The sequence below is a fragment of the Pteropus medius genome, unplaced genomic scaffold (assembly GCF_902729225.1).
Source record: "Pteropus medius unplaced genomic scaffold, Ma_sr-lr_union100, whole genome shotgun sequence".
In the NCBI taxonomy this organism is placed as follows: domain Eukaryota; kingdom Metazoa; phylum Chordata; class Mammalia; order Chiroptera; family Pteropodidae; genus Pteropus; species Pteropus medius.
The window spans coordinates 3,762,729-3,780,715 of record NW_024352947.1 but is presented as its reverse complement, the minus strand read 5'-3'; the positions used below and the strand labels follow the sequence as shown (position 1 = coordinate 3,780,715).

At 41.9% G+C, this 17,987-nt stretch overlaps 1 protein-coding gene and 1 pseudogene across 1 annotated transcript in view; one reads left to right on the top strand and one right to left on the bottom strand.

Annotated features, from left to right (window-relative positions):
* RYR2 (ryanodine receptor 2) overlaps positions 1-17,987 on the bottom strand; it is a 535,670-nt gene that overhangs the window by 298,180 nt on the left and 219,503 nt on the right. The window contains exons 4-5 of the mRNA XM_039850351.1: positions 8,643-8,657; positions 2,471-2,545 (exon numbers count right to left, since the gene is read on the bottom strand). Coding sequence (XP_039706285.1) covers positions 2,471-2,545; positions 8,643-8,657 — 90 coding nt within the window. The remainder of the gene's footprint in view (positions 1-2,470; positions 2,546-8,642; positions 8,658-17,987) is intronic.
* Positions 6,333-6,447, top strand: LOC120592649 (uncharacterized; annotated as a pseudogene).

The window sequence follows — 17,987 nt, the reverse complement described above, 5'->3', positions numbered from 1 at the left end:
AGAATCGGTCGCTGTCACAAAACGTTTACAGCCTTATGTCGGACTCTGACACGTAGCTCGGTGTCAGTCTATCTCTGCTATATCCGTCTTTCCTTTTGACTACGGCTCCTTCTGCGCTGAGCCCAGGGTCTCACCGTGGGGCAGAAGAGCCACCTCTCCCCCAGCATCCATCAGGAGTCACGTCATCAAGGACACGCGGTCTTCCTTCCCCTCATAAGACTGGGGACACGTGAAGACAAGTAGCTGGGGACATGCCTGCACGCCTCCCACCGCGTGTGCTGTGATGGCCACGAGCAACCTGATCTGACGCTTAGAAATCTTTCTCCCAAACAGAAATGTGAAAACTATTCATTTTTATCTCCCAGCTGCATTTTCGTTTTTAATTTTTAACTCTCGGAAACGCGCCCAGATTTGCTGTGGGTGCGCAGCTTGTCGCCCGACTGAAAGGAGGTTTTGTCACGTGTCCACACGCGTGTGGCTCCATCATCTCCTCACCTCTTTTCCCTCCTCTTACGTTTTCCTAACTGAACATTCTTGGATGGCCACAGCGACGGGGAGGCGGATGCCACAGTTACCCCACCAAACGGGAGCAAGTTCTGCGGGCGGGAACTGGACAACTTACGACTCTATCCAGTGCCTAGAACGGTGCCTAGCACACAGCAGGTGCTGAAGAATATTCATCAAATGAATAAATGACATTTTTAGATGCAATTAGGAGCTCGAAGCGTGTCAGCAGGGCACGCAAGGCTGGACGGGGTGAGGGGAGCAGCCTCAAACCAGGTCTGCCGGCCACGCCCAGGCTCTCACCTGCCTGCTCTGTACGGTGTGGTTTTCGTTAAAAAAAGACTCTCACATTTATTATTTCATGCAGTCTATGGGTTTTGATTGCCACTGATAATGGAATTGTCTCTATGTAGTTCTAATGTGTGATTGCTGTATGCAAACAGGTTTTATCTATTTTTCTTGTTTCCAACCACTTTTTTTAAGGTGTCTTCTTTTACATTATTTCACAGTTGCTATGAGAGCCAGGATTTCCGTACAATGTTAATGGCATGTTCTAGTTTGTCTTTGTTTCTGTTTTGCCAAGAACGGCTTCAGTGTTTGACAATTATGTTTGCTATTGATGTGGCATTGACATTTTCTTCATCGTTGAGAAAATAATCATCAATGCTTAGTTTTTAATAGAAATAGGTGTTGGGTTTTATTAAAACCTTTTTATCACCTGTTAAAGTGATAACTTTTCTTACTTGACATATTTATGTGATGAACAGGAATGATTAGGTCATCATTAAAATCATATCCATACTTTTCCTGTACTTCTCTTCATGTACTTTTGAATTCCATTAATCAGACTTGTCACATCAATATTCACGATGGAGATTTAGTTTTTTGCGTGTGTGTGTGTGTGTGTGTGTGTGTGTGTGTGTGTGTGTGTGTATGTGTGTGTATTAGTATTGAGGCTATGCTTAGTCTCCTACCCTGGAGCAGTTTACATATTTTGGGAATTATCTCCTTCTTAAAAGGAACAGCCAATTATATTTATTTCCAGATATTGGACTATCATGTACTCACTAAAATTAGATTAAGAATCTAAATAACATGTATAATGCTTAAGCTGTGATAATATGTTAAAAAATCAGGATACAAATTTGGTTATGTATTAAGATCTCAATTATGAAGAAAATTTTTAAGAAAAGTTTTTTAATTTTTTAAAATCCCCAAGAGTTTTTCTCTCATGAATGTGATCATGAAGATTTTTTTCTACTTTAATTCCCAAATCTTATAGAATATGTATTATTTTTATAATATAATGAAGCTTTAGAAGAATGGAATGAAACTTTTATATATTTGTACATATTTTATCCACGTAAGAATAAAATGTATACGTAAGTATAGCCCAATGGTTCATGTGGGTAACTGGGAGAAAGAAGGAGCTGATACAGGAAAAGAGAAGCAAACATCTGGTTAAGAAGGAAACGAAGTTAGCGGAAAATTGACAGTGGAATTCGCAGGTATTTTTTTGTTATCTTTCAGTAAGAATACTTTAATTCTTTAATAAATAAAGTGTTTAAAACAAAGTCAGAAATGAGAACTAGATCTTATTTGACCATTAACGCTTCTCCTAAAACTTGGTGGCCGAAGTTAAGGAACTAAAAACAGGAGTCATGCAAAGACAGACTGAAGGCCATCGAAGCTGACAAGGACAGTGCGAACCCGGGTGTCCAGGCTCGTTGCTGCCATCGCTGAGATGCCACTGCCAATGCTTCCCAGTCACGGAGGCCCAGGCAGGTGGGCACAGCGCCCAGGAGCCGAAGCCACGCCACTCACCGTGCCCAAGGCCACTCACCACGCCCAGTGCCACTCACCACGTCCAGTGCCACTCACCACACCCAAGGCCATGCCACTCACCACACCCAAGGCCACTCGCCACGCCCAAGGCCACTCACTCGCCGCACCCAGGGCCACTCACCATGCCGCTGCAGGAATGGCGCAACAGAATGGCGTGTCCGTAGAGGAGCGTCCGGTGGCCGCCGCCCTGAGCAGTCTGCAGAGGGAGGGGAAAGGGTCGGCGAGGAAGGAAAACCCAAAGAGCACAGGTAACAGAGGCAATAACTGCTGTCTTGTTCTCTAGGAAAACCTAAGAGCGGCGACAGACCCCGCGGTGCTGCAGACAGACGCCTGAGCCGGGAGGCGCCGCGTCCCGCTCCCGAAGAGCGAGCCCACTCGGCAAGCACGCACCGTAGGGGTTCCTGCGGCCCCAGGTACACCCCGTCTTCACGGCCCCAGGAGCCCGGGGTGCCGGCCTTACCACCCCCACCGCGAGCTCCTCGGGGACAGGACCCGAGCTCTCGGCGCGAAGCCCCCGTGAACACTGTGCAGTGAGAGCCCACGGCAGGCTCCGGGCGCGTGAGCAGCGCCAGCCCAGGCGCCAGGGTGACCCTCCCGAATGTGGGGAGGAAAGGAGCCGGGCCGCAGCACTGGCTCCGGCAGAAACCGAACTGGATCCCCAAAACTGGGCCGGGAGACCGTGGGAGGTGCAGAAAGCCACGCCGAGGGGTGTGCGCTTTCCCCGGAGGAAAAGGAGGTCCTCGCGGGTTTTAAGGGTGAGACTGACGATATCGACCTATATATACCTTACGATGTGCAGAATAAAGTGCTTTAATATCAACTCTATCGTACCTCTTTTACTAAAAAGGTATCCACTCCCTACTGTTTTACATAATTTCTTAAGAGAACTTTATTTACATATGATGCTTCAAATAGATATTAAAAGGTATTAAAATTATAAGGAAAACTGCATTTTAAATAGGGGAAAATCTCTTTTTCATATACTGAGAAAAAAGGGGAAAACGCTCCTTTGCGAAATTATATTCTTCTTCAGACTGAGGCCTTTCTTAGGGAGCGCTGTCGGTTGCTACGACGTATTTGACGTGTCCTGGCCTACCAGAACGACCTGTTACCTTGTCTGATTTGGGTTACTCTGAGAGGAGCTTAACTTTTCATACCAAAAGTATTATTTCCAAAACTATGAAATCCAGCTGAACTTGAGTAACACTTGACAGTAATACCAGTCAAAACAAGATATTTTAAATGAAAATTTAACTAAAAGGTATTAAGCGTTCCTTTTACTGTGAAGCTTGCCTACACATTTCATATGCTTATAGGAATATATATATGTGTCTATATTCAAACTTGTTAAGCTAAGAGGAGATATTTTAGTGTCTGAATTTTTTTCAACTATAGATCTTACACGATTAGACAATTATAGATCTTATATTAGATATTTCCTCACCACTTAAATGCTAATTTATGCCTCAGACTTAGTTTTAACGGAACTCTTGGAAAAGGATGCAAATAATTCACACTAAATTAACTTTGTTGCTAATCGCGTCGCGACACAAAGTGAACATAATTTCTGTCACAGGTCATAGTACTTTCCCTCTAACTTGTCATTCTAAATATTTCTCTAATGGGCTCTGATTCAGAAAAAATAAAATGTATAAATTCTACTCTTGGGCAGGTTGGGTACCTTGTTCATTCAACAAACATTTATCAAAAGAATTGTGGGGCGGGGGGAGGTGCATCCAAAAGGGCAATTGGTTCTTCTCTGTTTTTTGGCTCAGTCGACCATGCCGACCCTCTTGTTAAATGTGGCCGGATCCTTGTTTGAAGTGAATATTTATGGGCTTCCTCTGGTGGCGGGAACCGCGGGTACTTTATGAGGGCGGCTGTCCCAAACACTGGCTGGCTGGCTGCCGCCGGGGTTATTCCTTCAAGGCGCTACAGCATCCCGCTCCAGGTGGGCTGTGGGCTGCCCAAGCGATTTCAGTGAGCGGACTGTCACTGCTGGCGACAGACATATCAAAGCGGCAGTAACTCAGTCCTCTGGAACGGTCCATTTTCCCTCTAGCCACCGGGCCTAAACCCACGAGCACAATGATGCGAGCATAAGCCCTGGGAAGCGAGCCAGGCCAACCAGATAAGTCAGTCAAGCTAATGAGGCAGCAAGCGGAGGCTGGCCTGCCTTCGAGATCACTTCGGAGGAAATAACCTTGGCGTTTCTGCAAGTTAACATGTTAATTGTTCCTCGGAATCTAAAACAGGGGTAAAGTAGGCGGTGCTTTCGATTGCACCAATTAAAAGGGGAATTAGGAAATTAAATTTCATGTAACACAAATAAACCTTCAGTTCACATGAAGCCCACCTCTACTTGAACTAGTCCTCCTGACTCTCCGTTAAATACTACACAAGAGAAACACTTTGCTATTTATTCGAAAAATATTTACTGGGTGTCTACTGCCTGAGAGGCACACAGTTCCTGACACCGAGGGTATCAGGCAGAACAAGCTCACAGCCCGTTTTCTCTGCCTTGAGAACAAGTATTCTCTGAAAACTAATCATTCATTCATTCAACAATTGTAGTGAATCTCATGTAATTTCCTTCGAACTATTTGCAAACCATCAGCAGAGAAAATGAAATTTAAGAACTAATCCAATCCTTTGTGTATTTCTTAATACCTCCAACTATCTGATGGATTATCAGGTCCTTTTAGTAAAATTATTACCTGGAACTTACATGTCTTTCAAGTACATTTCCAACTGTGACTCAGGCCCTATCTGGCCCTGAAAAATGCTACTGTCAGTCCAGCACAGGTAGCTCCGCTCCAATGACTGGGTGAGCCTGTGGCGTAGTTGAGAGTCACCAGCCCTCCGGGTCCCTCTGCAGAACCTGGGCCCCTGAGAAAGCTCTGTTACACTCCCGCAGGCTCCTGCTGCTATGCAGTCCACCATCTACAAGGGGCTGTCACTCTCTCAAGAGAAAAAATACAACAATAACAACAACCATTTCCAAACCCCTCCCTCTAAACACATCTGGCACTGCAGAGTCGAGCATCATGTAATAAAAGGTAAGACTGCACTTTTAAAAAGTATCAGTTAAAATTTTTTTCAGATCTCTGTGAGGGTTTGGTCTCGTTGCCGCTGAGATGACCTTCAGGGTTCACGTTACACAATAGAGTAAAAAAAAAAAAAAAAAAAACCCATGAACCATAAGTGATTAAAAAGTTCCGAACACATTCAAACAAAACCTAAGCAACATTTTATTATCAACTTACTATTATTAGGCATTCCTATTCCCCGATTAGGGGACTCATATTATAAATAAAAGCTTTGATGTAGATGTTCTACATTTACATTTATTTAGAATAATATGCATTAATAATAAGGCATAATTTATTCATCTGTTATCCTTCTCTGTGGGGAGAGGGAGAAATTAGATCATTGCAGCTGCATTTGAGGTATTGCTGTCACAAGCTTAAAACGTAACAGCAAAAGAGCATAATACATAAAACGAGAACAGTAATGCTAAGATCGAATAAAGAGGTTTGCACACCCATGGAAATTCCTGGCTCTGTGTTTCTGTTGTTTGAGATTTTTTTGGCTCCGTGTTTGTTAAATACATGTTTATACTATATGTTTGCTTATTAACATGTCTTTAGTATTACTGCCATTTAAAACTAACATCTAACTATTTTAAGGTTTTCTGTTTTTCTAATCATTTTTTGCACAAAAATGTTATGTTAATCAGTGTAGGACGTTTCTCATAAGTCCAAGCCCTTATTATGTAAGAATTTTTTTTAATAAATCAGACTCTGCGGGAGAACTTTTCTATAACCCTTGCCTGCTGCAACCTAACATGCCATCTTAGACGTATAAGGATAGACTCTTAAAAGCAGGCATTACAGGATGTGATTCCACAGTGTAGCGGTTAGCACATCTGCTTTACACGCAGAAGGTCCTGGGTTTGCACCCCAGTAAAGCCACAGTCCGTGGTCTACGGCTATGCCACCCTGAACGAGCCCAATGTCTGATCTTGGAAGCTAAGCAGGGTCAGTCCTGGTTAGTATTTGGATGGGAGACCACTAGGAAGACCAGGTGCTGTAGGCATAAATAATAATAACAAAATTTTAAAGAAGCATGCATTACTGCAGGAAACACTAAGCTACATTGCAGAAATTTAAAATAATGGACAACGACAAAAATACATTTGCCTTAGAGAACTTCTTTCACAGTACTCAGACATTTAAGTTTACCTTCAAATACTAATAGTAATATCTGGGCAATGAGTTGTTTCAGGGAGAAAAACAGAAACGTCTGTCCATGTGTAAGTCTTCCCATCAGCTGAGAATGGCCTCGCCACGCAGATGTGCACAGCACAGGACTGCTGAGCCTGGCCTTTGGTCTTCCTTTGGGTCCCTAATGGCAGCCCTGCCACCTTCAATAGCGAATCACTACCCAGTTCCCAGGAGGTTATAATAATCAATGGGAAATCTGCCTTCAGGACAAAGTAACCGGCTGACAAAGCCAGCTGAACATCAAGACAGCCACTTGGCACTGGAGGGCTTACTTGTGATGGTGTCTTAACCAAAAGTCTCCTGAGGGATAGATCAGGGCGGTGACAGGACTAACCAATCACTGTTTAGCACCTACGGTGGACACAGCCCTGCCACAAAGAAGCTCTGTCTGGCTCTAAGAGGCTAGACATCTGTCGGGGAACAAAACCCAAAGCAGATCGGGATTGGAAGGCGAAAGCTGAAGAAAGGTGAGCATCCGTCTCCTTCTAAGTGGTTTAAAGTCTAATTTCATGCGTCTATCCTCCACTTCATCAAACTCTAACCTTCCCAGGGGGTCCGGTGCCTGTGTGGAAACAAGTCATTAGGCTTCTGGTCTTGTCCTTAAAAGGATTCAGAGCCTAATTACATTATCCTAAGGTATATCGCCTGGTTTGAACTGATTCTACATCCTCTTTCTAATTGCATTGATTTTGATATGAATCTGCTCTCACGAAAGATCCTGACTGTGTTCCAGGCAACTAACAGATCCATTCGCCCTTCTCCAAGGGGAAGGAGACGTGGTACTGGGTAGGGGTTTGAGATGATTAAACGAGTACGGTGAACGCAGACTGAGCAAGAAAAACGGAATATTTCAACCTGAATCTTATTAGTTACTTATTAATATTTTCAAGGAGAGAAAACGATTATGTCTTGCTGCTATTTGTAAATTTTTCCAACCAAAACCCTTGTTTCACAATGTGTCTAAATGAGACATCGATGTCCCCTCTTCTCAACGTAACGATAATATTTTCTGCTGAAACATAACGGTGGCAGTCGTTTGAAATTTTGGAAAATGTTTTGCGTCCTTGTTGATAGACGGCTTCGAATTACTGTTCTGCTCTGTCGTCCTGTCCAAACTGTCAAATTCTTAACGTGAATGAACAGACTCACTTGTCGGCACCACACGCTCCAGGTTCGGTCTCGTAAAACATGAATGACTGAGCTACAGCACGCGGGACTGACGTGAACACTCTGCTTCCTTCTCATTCCACACCAGAATTGCGATCTCACACTCTTCAGAGTTGATATCTTTTGAAATGAAATTCTTTTGCAGTTTTAATTTACATTTGGCCTGTATTAACTGAATATGACAAATTTCTCGATGTCGCTTCTCAGCTTTTAAGATAAAAATTAAATGTTGATGATACAAAACTGAAACAAAAACGTTCTACGTTTTGTCCCCAATCGTGACATTCTGCATCTCCTCTCCAACTACGTTTTCTTCAAGGACGTGACCAGTGTGCTTTAGTCTGTTTTAGTCTGTCTCATTCTAAAACCTTTCAAAGTATTTTTTTAATTTGGTTGAGAAATGAAAAGGAGTTGAATTGTTTCCACTTCTCCTGGAGTAACTAATTCTATAGTAGCTTCTAGGAGCCTTTTCTAATTCCCAGGGTAAGAATTTCCTACTGTAGTCACGCAGAAGTGCTCGAACACTAAACGGCCAACGTAAACCCCATGGTGACGATTCTAAACGGAGAGCTACTAAAAAAATCTGTTTCAATGGAAAAATTCCGAACATTGGCTAAATAAAACTTACTGTGCTACAACGTGACCCAAAGATGTCAAACATGTTTGTTAAGCTAACAAATCTAACCGTGTGATTTATTTATTTAAACTCAAAAGTACCAAAGTTTGATTTAACTTTTAGAAACCTTTAAAATGTGAAGAAAAGTGTCATGAATTCAAAAATTAAATCAAACTTAAAATGTACAAAGCATTACATGTATAGCGGATGATCCAATGTCTTACCTTCATCATGAATTTCTGTGGGGGCATAAAGAAAAGAGAGAAAATATTAACTGTATAGTATTCAAAAGACGTTTTTTAAAATATCTCTTATTTCTAAAGATTTCATTGTTCTGAATGGAGTTACGTGAACAACAAACATACAAAAACACATTCATTGTGTCGTCAGAACAAGCTTAGTATCAACTACATGCTAGAGAAAAGCTTCAACAAGCAAAACTCTTTTAAACGTGTTTTACATTAGTTCTTCCCTTTTTTGTGAAAACGTGCTACTCTACTTTAATGTGTGATTCAATTTACATTTCTAAGCACCAAAAAAACAAAGGTATAATTTAAAGTACCACTCTGAAAACGCTTTACAACTGTTTGTCTTGTGCATAAAAATGCAGTGATATAAATTGCAACATAACAAATTTTAGTAAAAATAGTGGATTAGAAACAGGTAAGGCAGACCTTCAGCTAGCATGCTCCGATGAGCTGCTCGTATTGCATGCAAAGTAGCAGTAAGCCTCCACCAGACACGCCTACTGTGAGACGCAAATCGCAAAGAGAAAAATCACAAAACTTTTTTTCTCTTAAAATGAAATAGCCTTTTCTCATGATTTCCATTATAATAGCTCTTTCATTTCTTCTACATCAAAACATAATATGTACATAGATTCTTTCATTTTTCTTTAGGTCCACAAAGTTTTTTTCACTTATTCCTAGGAGATGTACACAGATGAAAAAGAGCTCAGAAGGAAAAATGACATTACTTTCCCAAACCCAGGGCTAAATTACTTGTCACGAGCATCTCAATACCACAGAGAAAAAAATACACGTATCCACATTAGTTTTACAGAAACCTAATATAGTTTTCTAACATAGATACTTCTAAGTACCACAATTGTTTCTCTAAAACATACATACGTGGTAATGTGCCTATTACTCAATGGCAATTCTATTGTGACCGATTTTTTTCATTTTAAATGCTATAATTTTAAGAAAAAATTGTAAAAAACAAACAAACAAACAAAAACACATTTCATTCTCAGCTTGAAAGTACAGGCCGTTTAGTTACGTTTTTGTAACTGATAACAACGAGAAATGAACTGTCCATGTCCAAACTGAATAATCACATGCCTGCATGTGACAGCTAGTGACACAGATATCGCTAAATGAAGAATTTGGAACAATTACTTTTTCAGCTTTCATTCGAAGAAAAACAAAAATCCAAAATTTTGCTACGGAGCATGGTTTATAGCAGATACTTCTTTCATGAGATAAACTTGCTCTAGGTTTTGAAGATTTTTTCTTTCAGAAACATTCTAAGTCTGATTTTGTCAGTTACCTAAGCTGAATTCCTTTATACTCATAGTAAGTAGAAAGAAAGACTGGTCAGTAGAGTTCCTGAGTCCTGCTATCCATAATTTATAAGTTGCATTGGACTGGAGGAAGAGCACATCATAGAGGGGGGTAATCTGTAGATGTGATAAAACAGAATGAATATTAGAAATGAGCAAACGCTCAAATATCCATCTACAGAATGAGGAAGAACAGCAGATGTGACGGACACACATTATTTTAAAAGATAATCAAGAACATTAAAGATTATTTGAACCATTACTGAGATTAATTTTTTGGATGAATCACTTATTTTGGTCGATTTAGCTTAAGTGCTAAACACTACCAAAGTTACAACATTATGAGATTTTCAAAAGGGATCACTCCAGGGCCAAGAGGAAAGCAAAATACATTAAAGCAAAAAGGTAAATATTTTAATCTCAGTGTAAACACTGCTTAGCTATGATAAAAAGCAACAGAAAAAGAATAACAACAATAACCTCTTAAAAGATGAGGACATGAGAAAAAGGAGAAAAGAAACTCATGCATATAAACAAACATTTTTTTAAATAGCCTAAATTTTAGATGTAGAGAATATCATTTTTATGCTTACGGTAAGTTCAATACAAGGATTATTTGGTGTATTTCCGTCATGAAAATTTCATTAGATAAGAGCTGGATTTCATTGGACAAGATACAGAGATGACTGCAAAGCCCCTGAGTCCAGGAGCCAGCACGGATTCTCAGAAGGAACGCTGGGAGGGTGATCAATCGGCACAGAAACACAGAGGGGGGATTTTGGTTCTTCAGGGTAAAACTACAAATGGCGTAACTCAGTGCCTCGGGTTTAGTTTAATTACTTCAGAACTGCAGGTCAGATGAAGCTTCAAATGTGAGCAAGAGTCGGGGGCATGACCCTCTCCCAGTTACGCTCCGATAACATAAAAAACAGGAAGGAAATCGCCATCCTTATGTTTTAACTCAAGCATAGATGGCCCTGGGAGTCTAATGGATGACGAAAAGAAGCAGAATCATAGTCTTTGGCCTACGAGCATGCACCCCTTGATCCAGGAGATCTGAAAGACCTAAGGGGTTTTTGAGCATAAGCAACTGATTATGCGAACAAAAATCAAATAGCAATACTTTATTCTGAAGATTGTAATCAAACACTGGACATCAAGAGAATGCATAATTATATTCAAGCTATTACTGGTACAAAGAAAGAAAGAGTAATTCAGGTGACATAAAAAGCTCCTCTACCATAATCAGCCCTTTCGGTTGAATTTTTTAACTGTTATTTCAGTTTTGTGAAACGAAAACTGATTTAAAAAATTAATACTTCTACACATGGATTTGTCTTAAAAGTCTTAAACATCCCTTTACTGAAACGTCTTCCCAAAAATTATAAAGATAAGGAATTAGCAACAAAGCAACAAAATAAACATTTGGGGGCTATTATAAAGAATTGCCGAATGCAACAATCTAAGAGACTAGGTCAAAATTCGGGCTGAGGAGCCCTTGGGAGTGGGGGGTGGAAACTCCAAGCCTGCACACGAAACATCCATCAAACTGAAGACTCTTTTGTCATCTTTTCTCTCCAGGTATCAAGATGCTGAGAGTCTCCTTAATCTCCCAGCTGGCAACCTCTCCTTTATCAGCGAGGATAACCAGGGGGACTTCATAGCGCTGAGAAAAAGAGAAGTTATTTCACCACCAAAGATGTAGGTTTGTTGGCAAGGATTTTAAACTGATGATGATTAATGATGCTCCCAACAAATTTTAGGGAACGAAACTTAAGATTAACAATTTCAAGTTCCAAGCATATGTCAGTATATACTATGAACCAGTACACGTGGATATGCATTTGTGACAAACCTTGACTATTTCTCTTATGATAAAAACGTCCCCTGTAAACGCTTCACTTTCTAGCATCCTCCCACTAAACACATCCAAGGCCACACTGACAGACATGCTGACAGAAGCCCCAGAAAGCATCTGAAAAGGGCTCGGTTTTCAGCCCACGAAAGAGCCATCGGATGTATGAGGACAAGGCCCGTGGCAACGCCAGTCCATCACCCGCATTAACGGCCATCGCTGGCACCTGGTTCCACGTGCACGCTGGTGTCCAGAAAGAATTCAGTGTGTTTTGGGGGCAGACTGGTGGCAACTGTTGTCTTTTCAAGCGATCAACAACTCCGTACGGAGAGTGTTAGACTGTCTTTGCTTTGAGTGTAACGAATTTGACAGAAATGTGTATAAATAATTTTCTAGTTCTTTTTAGAGGGTAAAGGAAAATAAACACGTCTGCCACGCTACGGTGAATCCTCACGCTTCATCTCTGTGACCTGCGTTTATAAATCACGGAGCTGAGCTACCGCCTTCAGTGCCAAGTAGGAGCGCTGCCTGGCTGCAGGATCATAGTGACCCGAGGACGCAGGGCACCTGCCCCAAACGCAGAACGCCTCCTCCATGCGAGACGATTCTCTGCATCGGGACGGAGAAGAGTCTGCAGTCTTTAAACCACATCGCACATGAGCCTCGATGCCATGAGAACGTCTCGGACCCTCACTCACTAACGGTAGCTGCGTGTCAAAGTGCATTATTTTTAAAAGCTACTATAGAGCTAGGAACGTTTGAAAGGATTTTGTATTTTAACAGATACGACATAATTTTAAAAAGAATAACTAGGCGTACGAGAAATTATTCAGTCTACAGACTGTGCTTCATATTCAACAATATCACAATCTTTTTCACCCTTCTGTTGTCCCCCGGTCCACCCATGGTCGCCCATGCCAGGCCTCCATGCTAGCAGTTAGGGGCGCCGAGGGGCGGGGCGGGTGGAGCAGATGGAAGTCCGGTTAATCCCTTTTAATGCCGGACTCACAAACGTTATTCCCTCTGGAAGAGCAGCCTTTGATTATTCAAGGGCTCATGATGAAACTCGAATGCTCAAAGACACTCAGAGACATGGGGCAAGAGACAGAGAGAAAGGTTATTAAGACAGACTCACTGAATTTTGATGAAGTTATCCAGAATCATGCCATCTAAAAACGTATAAAGAAACCATTTTATTCAGCAGAGTGGGCAGCTGAGAATCCACTGGCTGCTCTTAGCAGACCCCAGCGCCAGTCTGTCAGCTTGGCAAGCAAACGGACGGTTTCTCAGAGAGAAGGGTCCCACTGCCCCTCCCCGAGCTGGCCCTCAGCGCAACCCTGGCGAGGGTGGCTTTGGGGATACCTGTGTCCCTGGGAGCTGGCGTCTGACTGTGCCTAGAGATAAAGAGGCAGCAGACTGGCTGAAGTGGCCTGTGCCAGGACAGTAGGGACACTGCCACAGGTCGCTGAGGCCCACGCTACAAAGCCAGCCTGGGACTGTCTTCGGTGCCACCAAGCAACTCAGGGCCCACAGCGGGGAGCAAAGACAGCTTCCCAGGGCCTCCTGCCTGGAGAGGCAGGAGACAAGTTAATTTGAACTTCAGAGTTCTCCGGTCACACAGGGACGGGCACGTTAATTACTGCAATGAGACTTGTGTGACTGAAATGACTGGGGCCTTTTCATGAGTGAATCAAGCCACGGCCAGAGGCTGCAGGGTGCTGGTCCGCCCTGCGGCCAGGCCAGGAGGACCCTGCAGGACTCGGGGAGGTTTCCGGGGAGGTTTCCGCTGGGATTGCCACAGCCCATCCCCCACACCCGTGCCGGGAAACAGGACCAACAGTCATTCCCTGTGGCTAAGCGCACGGGGGACCTAAGGATCCAAGGCTGGGAACCCCAGGCAGGCCCCTCACTCCCCATATTCTTACCTTTCCAGCCACATGCTCTCCCCCTTCCTCACTGTGTCCACATCAGAGGAAATGGGTTGACAAAGTCTTTTAAACTGTAACTCACAGGAACTAAAGAATGACACAGGAACTGAATTCCCCGAACACTCGCCCCACTCGAGGCCTTTCCATGTCTCTCCCCGTCGGTCTCACTCCGCCTCCGAGAGGGGACCACACCCCGTGCAGAGTCGCCCCTGTCCTAATCAACTCTCCTTTCGACTGGACTCCGAATGCTCTCCTCGCTCTCCACCAAAGGCCCCCCCTTCTCTCAGAGCGGGGCTTGTTCCCCCCGCCACCACCCTCGGGGAAATGTGCCCTGCCCTGCATCACGTCCACTGTTTGAACAAGAGAAAGGTCACAGGACTCTTCCTAACTCAACCCAAGAGACAGAGGAGGCCCAGCCCATGGAGCGGGGAGGCAGGTGGGGGGTCGAATTGTCCTCTGTCACCCTTCAAGTCACAGAAACAGGTGACGAATTCTACCTGCGACTCCCTGGCTCCTCGGCTCCCCGCTCTCGCTCCTCAACAGATGAGGAAACGGACCACGGACCACACTCTTAACACAATGTGGCCACGTCGCAGTGTGTCACTCCGCTGGTCCCCAGAGGGAGCTTCCAGAATCCTGCACCTGCATCTTTCCTCACGCTGTCATCGCTCACCTGCACTTTTGAAGATTGTACGACCGCATGTAACTGTGAGGTAGCGAGTCAGGCACGAGCAACAGGGCAACAAAGGAACAGGGGCCCAGCCCAGAGACCGCCCAGCGACCACCCCGCTGGCAGCTAGAGGATTTCTCCTGCATCCCCAGGGACAAAGGACACGAGGGCCATAGTCTTAGCTGGCTTAATCTGGCCATAGATGCCTGCGCGGAAGGAACTACCCTAATTTACCTACAATTTAAGCTTCATTATAATACCATGTTTATGCCTGGAAGTTTATGGATCTAATTATAACAGACTGAATTCTGGGTAAGCACATGCACAGCAGGCAAAGACTTATCTAGCAGCCAGGTGTCAAGCAAAATGACCTCACTTGCCAATCACCTAGGAATGCCTCTGGAACCACCCATCACGGCCCAAATACAAGACAGACATTCTCACTTATGAGCTCCCCCCACCCCTCTCTCTCATCCTTTTTGCTGGTTACAGTGCTGGGACCATGTGCCTCCTTGGGGCATTCTCTGTCTTTCTAAAATATACTTTTAATAAAAGTGTTAAATCTCAATGGCTTGTGATTCTTCACTGTGTCACCTGACGAAGAGCCGAGGGAAAACATTAACTACACTTCTGCGAAGTCGTTACCCGTCTCCCTACCCCCTGCCCATCTGCCCCAACGGTGACGTTAACGACCTTCCTCTACAGTACCTGAAAAAACGTAAGAGCTAAGCAGCAGGATTTTAAGATTAAACAGTCAAGATTCTTGATAAAAGATATATAATATAACCAATAATGAATTTATATGGTTCTAGGGATGGAAAGTATTCAAATATCTCCCATTTCGGATTAAGCAAAACCAGAAACTTATAATGTTCTAACGAGAGATCTGTAAAATATTTGTTCATTACAACATAGCTGTTATTTTGAGAAGCGTGGCTCAAAAGGCCCACAACATAGCGGTTATTTTGAAAACTAATAGTACAAGCCACACTAGGAAGCCACACAAAAAGATTAGAGGCAACAGCAAACGTGCACTCGTTTAAATCACAATTTCTTTGCAAACACATGGAGACACATACCCATTTTTCCACATCAACTTGCTGTGGAAAGAAAAAGCCAAAATAAATAACAAGTGAACCAATAAATACCTAGCGATGTTTCAATTGCTGCCATTTAAATAAATTGAAATGTGGTCCCTGAACCAAAATCTACATCCACTTCGAAAGGATAAGAAACAGTACTCAAACTTTTAATTAATAACATTAAATCTCAAAATCTCAATTAAGTCAGTAATCAAAACTTCAAAAGGCATTAGGCTCGAAATGCACCAGGTACATGAAATAACTATAATCCAATATATTCAAAAGCAAACGTGAACATTTACCTAATTCTCAAACCTAACAGGCCTCCTGACTAAGGAAGCACTGTACTATTCTAACGGCAAGAATCTATTTGATGAAAAAGGTCAATTAAGAAATACAGCATCTAAGTCTAAATTTCTCGAAAAATAAAAGTAAAATTCCTCTTACCCTAATCTTTTTTAGCATTATATAAAATTTCACAATGTAAAGGAAGACATACCTTGCCAAATAGTTCTGAAATTACATTGGAATTGAATTATTTTTAAAATTGTATTTACTAAGGAACATATGTTAGTCTCAATCATTATATGACTTTTAAAAATAAGTGAATATAACTATATTTGAAATTAAAATAGAACAAAGAAAAAGCTGTATATCGACAAAGACTGTTTTCTACAATGTAACAGGATTCCTAGCAATTCGATCAGAATACAAAGCGTTCAACACTAAAGGACTCGCTCATCTCAAAGTTTCCTCAGCCGCCTCCCTCTGACAGCGCAAGACTGGGATCCCGTGAGAACTGAGGTTCACGTCAGACTCCTCATGCATTTAACTCTATTCATAATTTTCTGCCTTAGAAAATTCATTAATCAGGTAAGATGCTAACGCTATGCAGACGGAGACTGGGGGCCATGCTAAGAATCTCCATCCCTGGTAATCAAGTTCCTAGAAGGAAATGTGCATAAAATACCACGTACAGAGTGATTATTTTTAAAACGTTGTAAAGAAATACAGAAAGAGCAAATTAAATATCCAGGTGAAATTGTTCTGAAGCCCTGGTGAAATTCAGTAGGTTCAACAGGCCACTTAAAACAGACAGTTGTGTGATATGTTCGTTCAGTGATATATTCGTCCTCATGAAAATCTGCTCTAAGTCTACTCCTGATCTGTGCATTTTAAAAACACACAGTTGTTATCTAAGAAAGAACAATTTACTGAATGGAAAGGCCTGGTTTTCACTCTAAATGTGTCAGAAATTTAGCTGTTGTATAAAGTTCAAGTCCTCATTTTAAACATTAACTTACTAGAGTGATGAATCTATTTCTTTAGATCTTGGGGCAAAGCAATTTCTTTAATGTCCAGTATACTGCAGTTATCATTCACTTTTCTACCTCAAAAAGGACAAATTCTTATATTCATTCTCTTCCAAAAAAAAAAAAAATGTAAAGTAATATGTGAAATAATTTCCTTCTCATATTTATCAGGAAAATAAGATATGTCATCTATTTAGTGATTATAACGATTATCAGAAACATTCTCCCATCATTATTTTCACTTCTAGATGTTAACGTTCACATACACACACGCATCGGTTCAAAGATAAAGTGTGGTGGGATGTTTCCAGATGAGTCATGCTACTGGAATTAGTAACTGAAGCTCAATGATCTACATTACAAAGAGAAACAGTTTCCTAAGCAGCACGAAAGTAGCAATAATGTTACAGACTCAGTAACCAAATACCTAAGGAAAGGCTTAAGGACAGCACGTTCTGGCTGAATTCGGACTCAAAACACAAGACAAGACAAATGGCCCGCAGAATGAGAAGGCCGACTGAAATGCAATACAGCTGTAACTATGCATAATTATGCGGAGTGATTTTGTGACACATCTCTTATGAATGTTAACAAGAATCATTTAATCAAATGCCTACAAACAGTGAAGAGGAGAATGATTTATATGGAGCTAATCAAGAAAGGGAAACAAAAGTTCACAATAAACTTGACCAATTCTAGAGTTTACACAACCACCAGATCCATAAAGCATCGAAGACAAATAAACATTTATTCCAGTAACTTGTTTTGGGATTTTCAAAAGCTATATTGTTTCCATTAATTCAGAGAAAAAAAAATATTTTAATATCTGTATGAAATCCTATTTAACATTTTATCGTATTAAGACTGAGAAATAGGCAAGTTTATTTTTCAAATAAAAACAAAATTTCCATTAAGAAAAACAAAATAATCATTTAAATACCAACTTGATTTAGCATAGAGGACATAAGGTAAGAATACGAAAGTAATTAATTCTAAATTATATCGTCACACGAAAGGTAGAACTTTCATATGACATCTCTTTCTTTGCATTTGCATTTTAATTAAATCGGTTTAGGGCATGTAAACATGAACGATTCCATAACCTAAAAGAAAAAGGTCGGTTGCTTCCTCCAACGTACTTCACTCGCTTTGCTGTT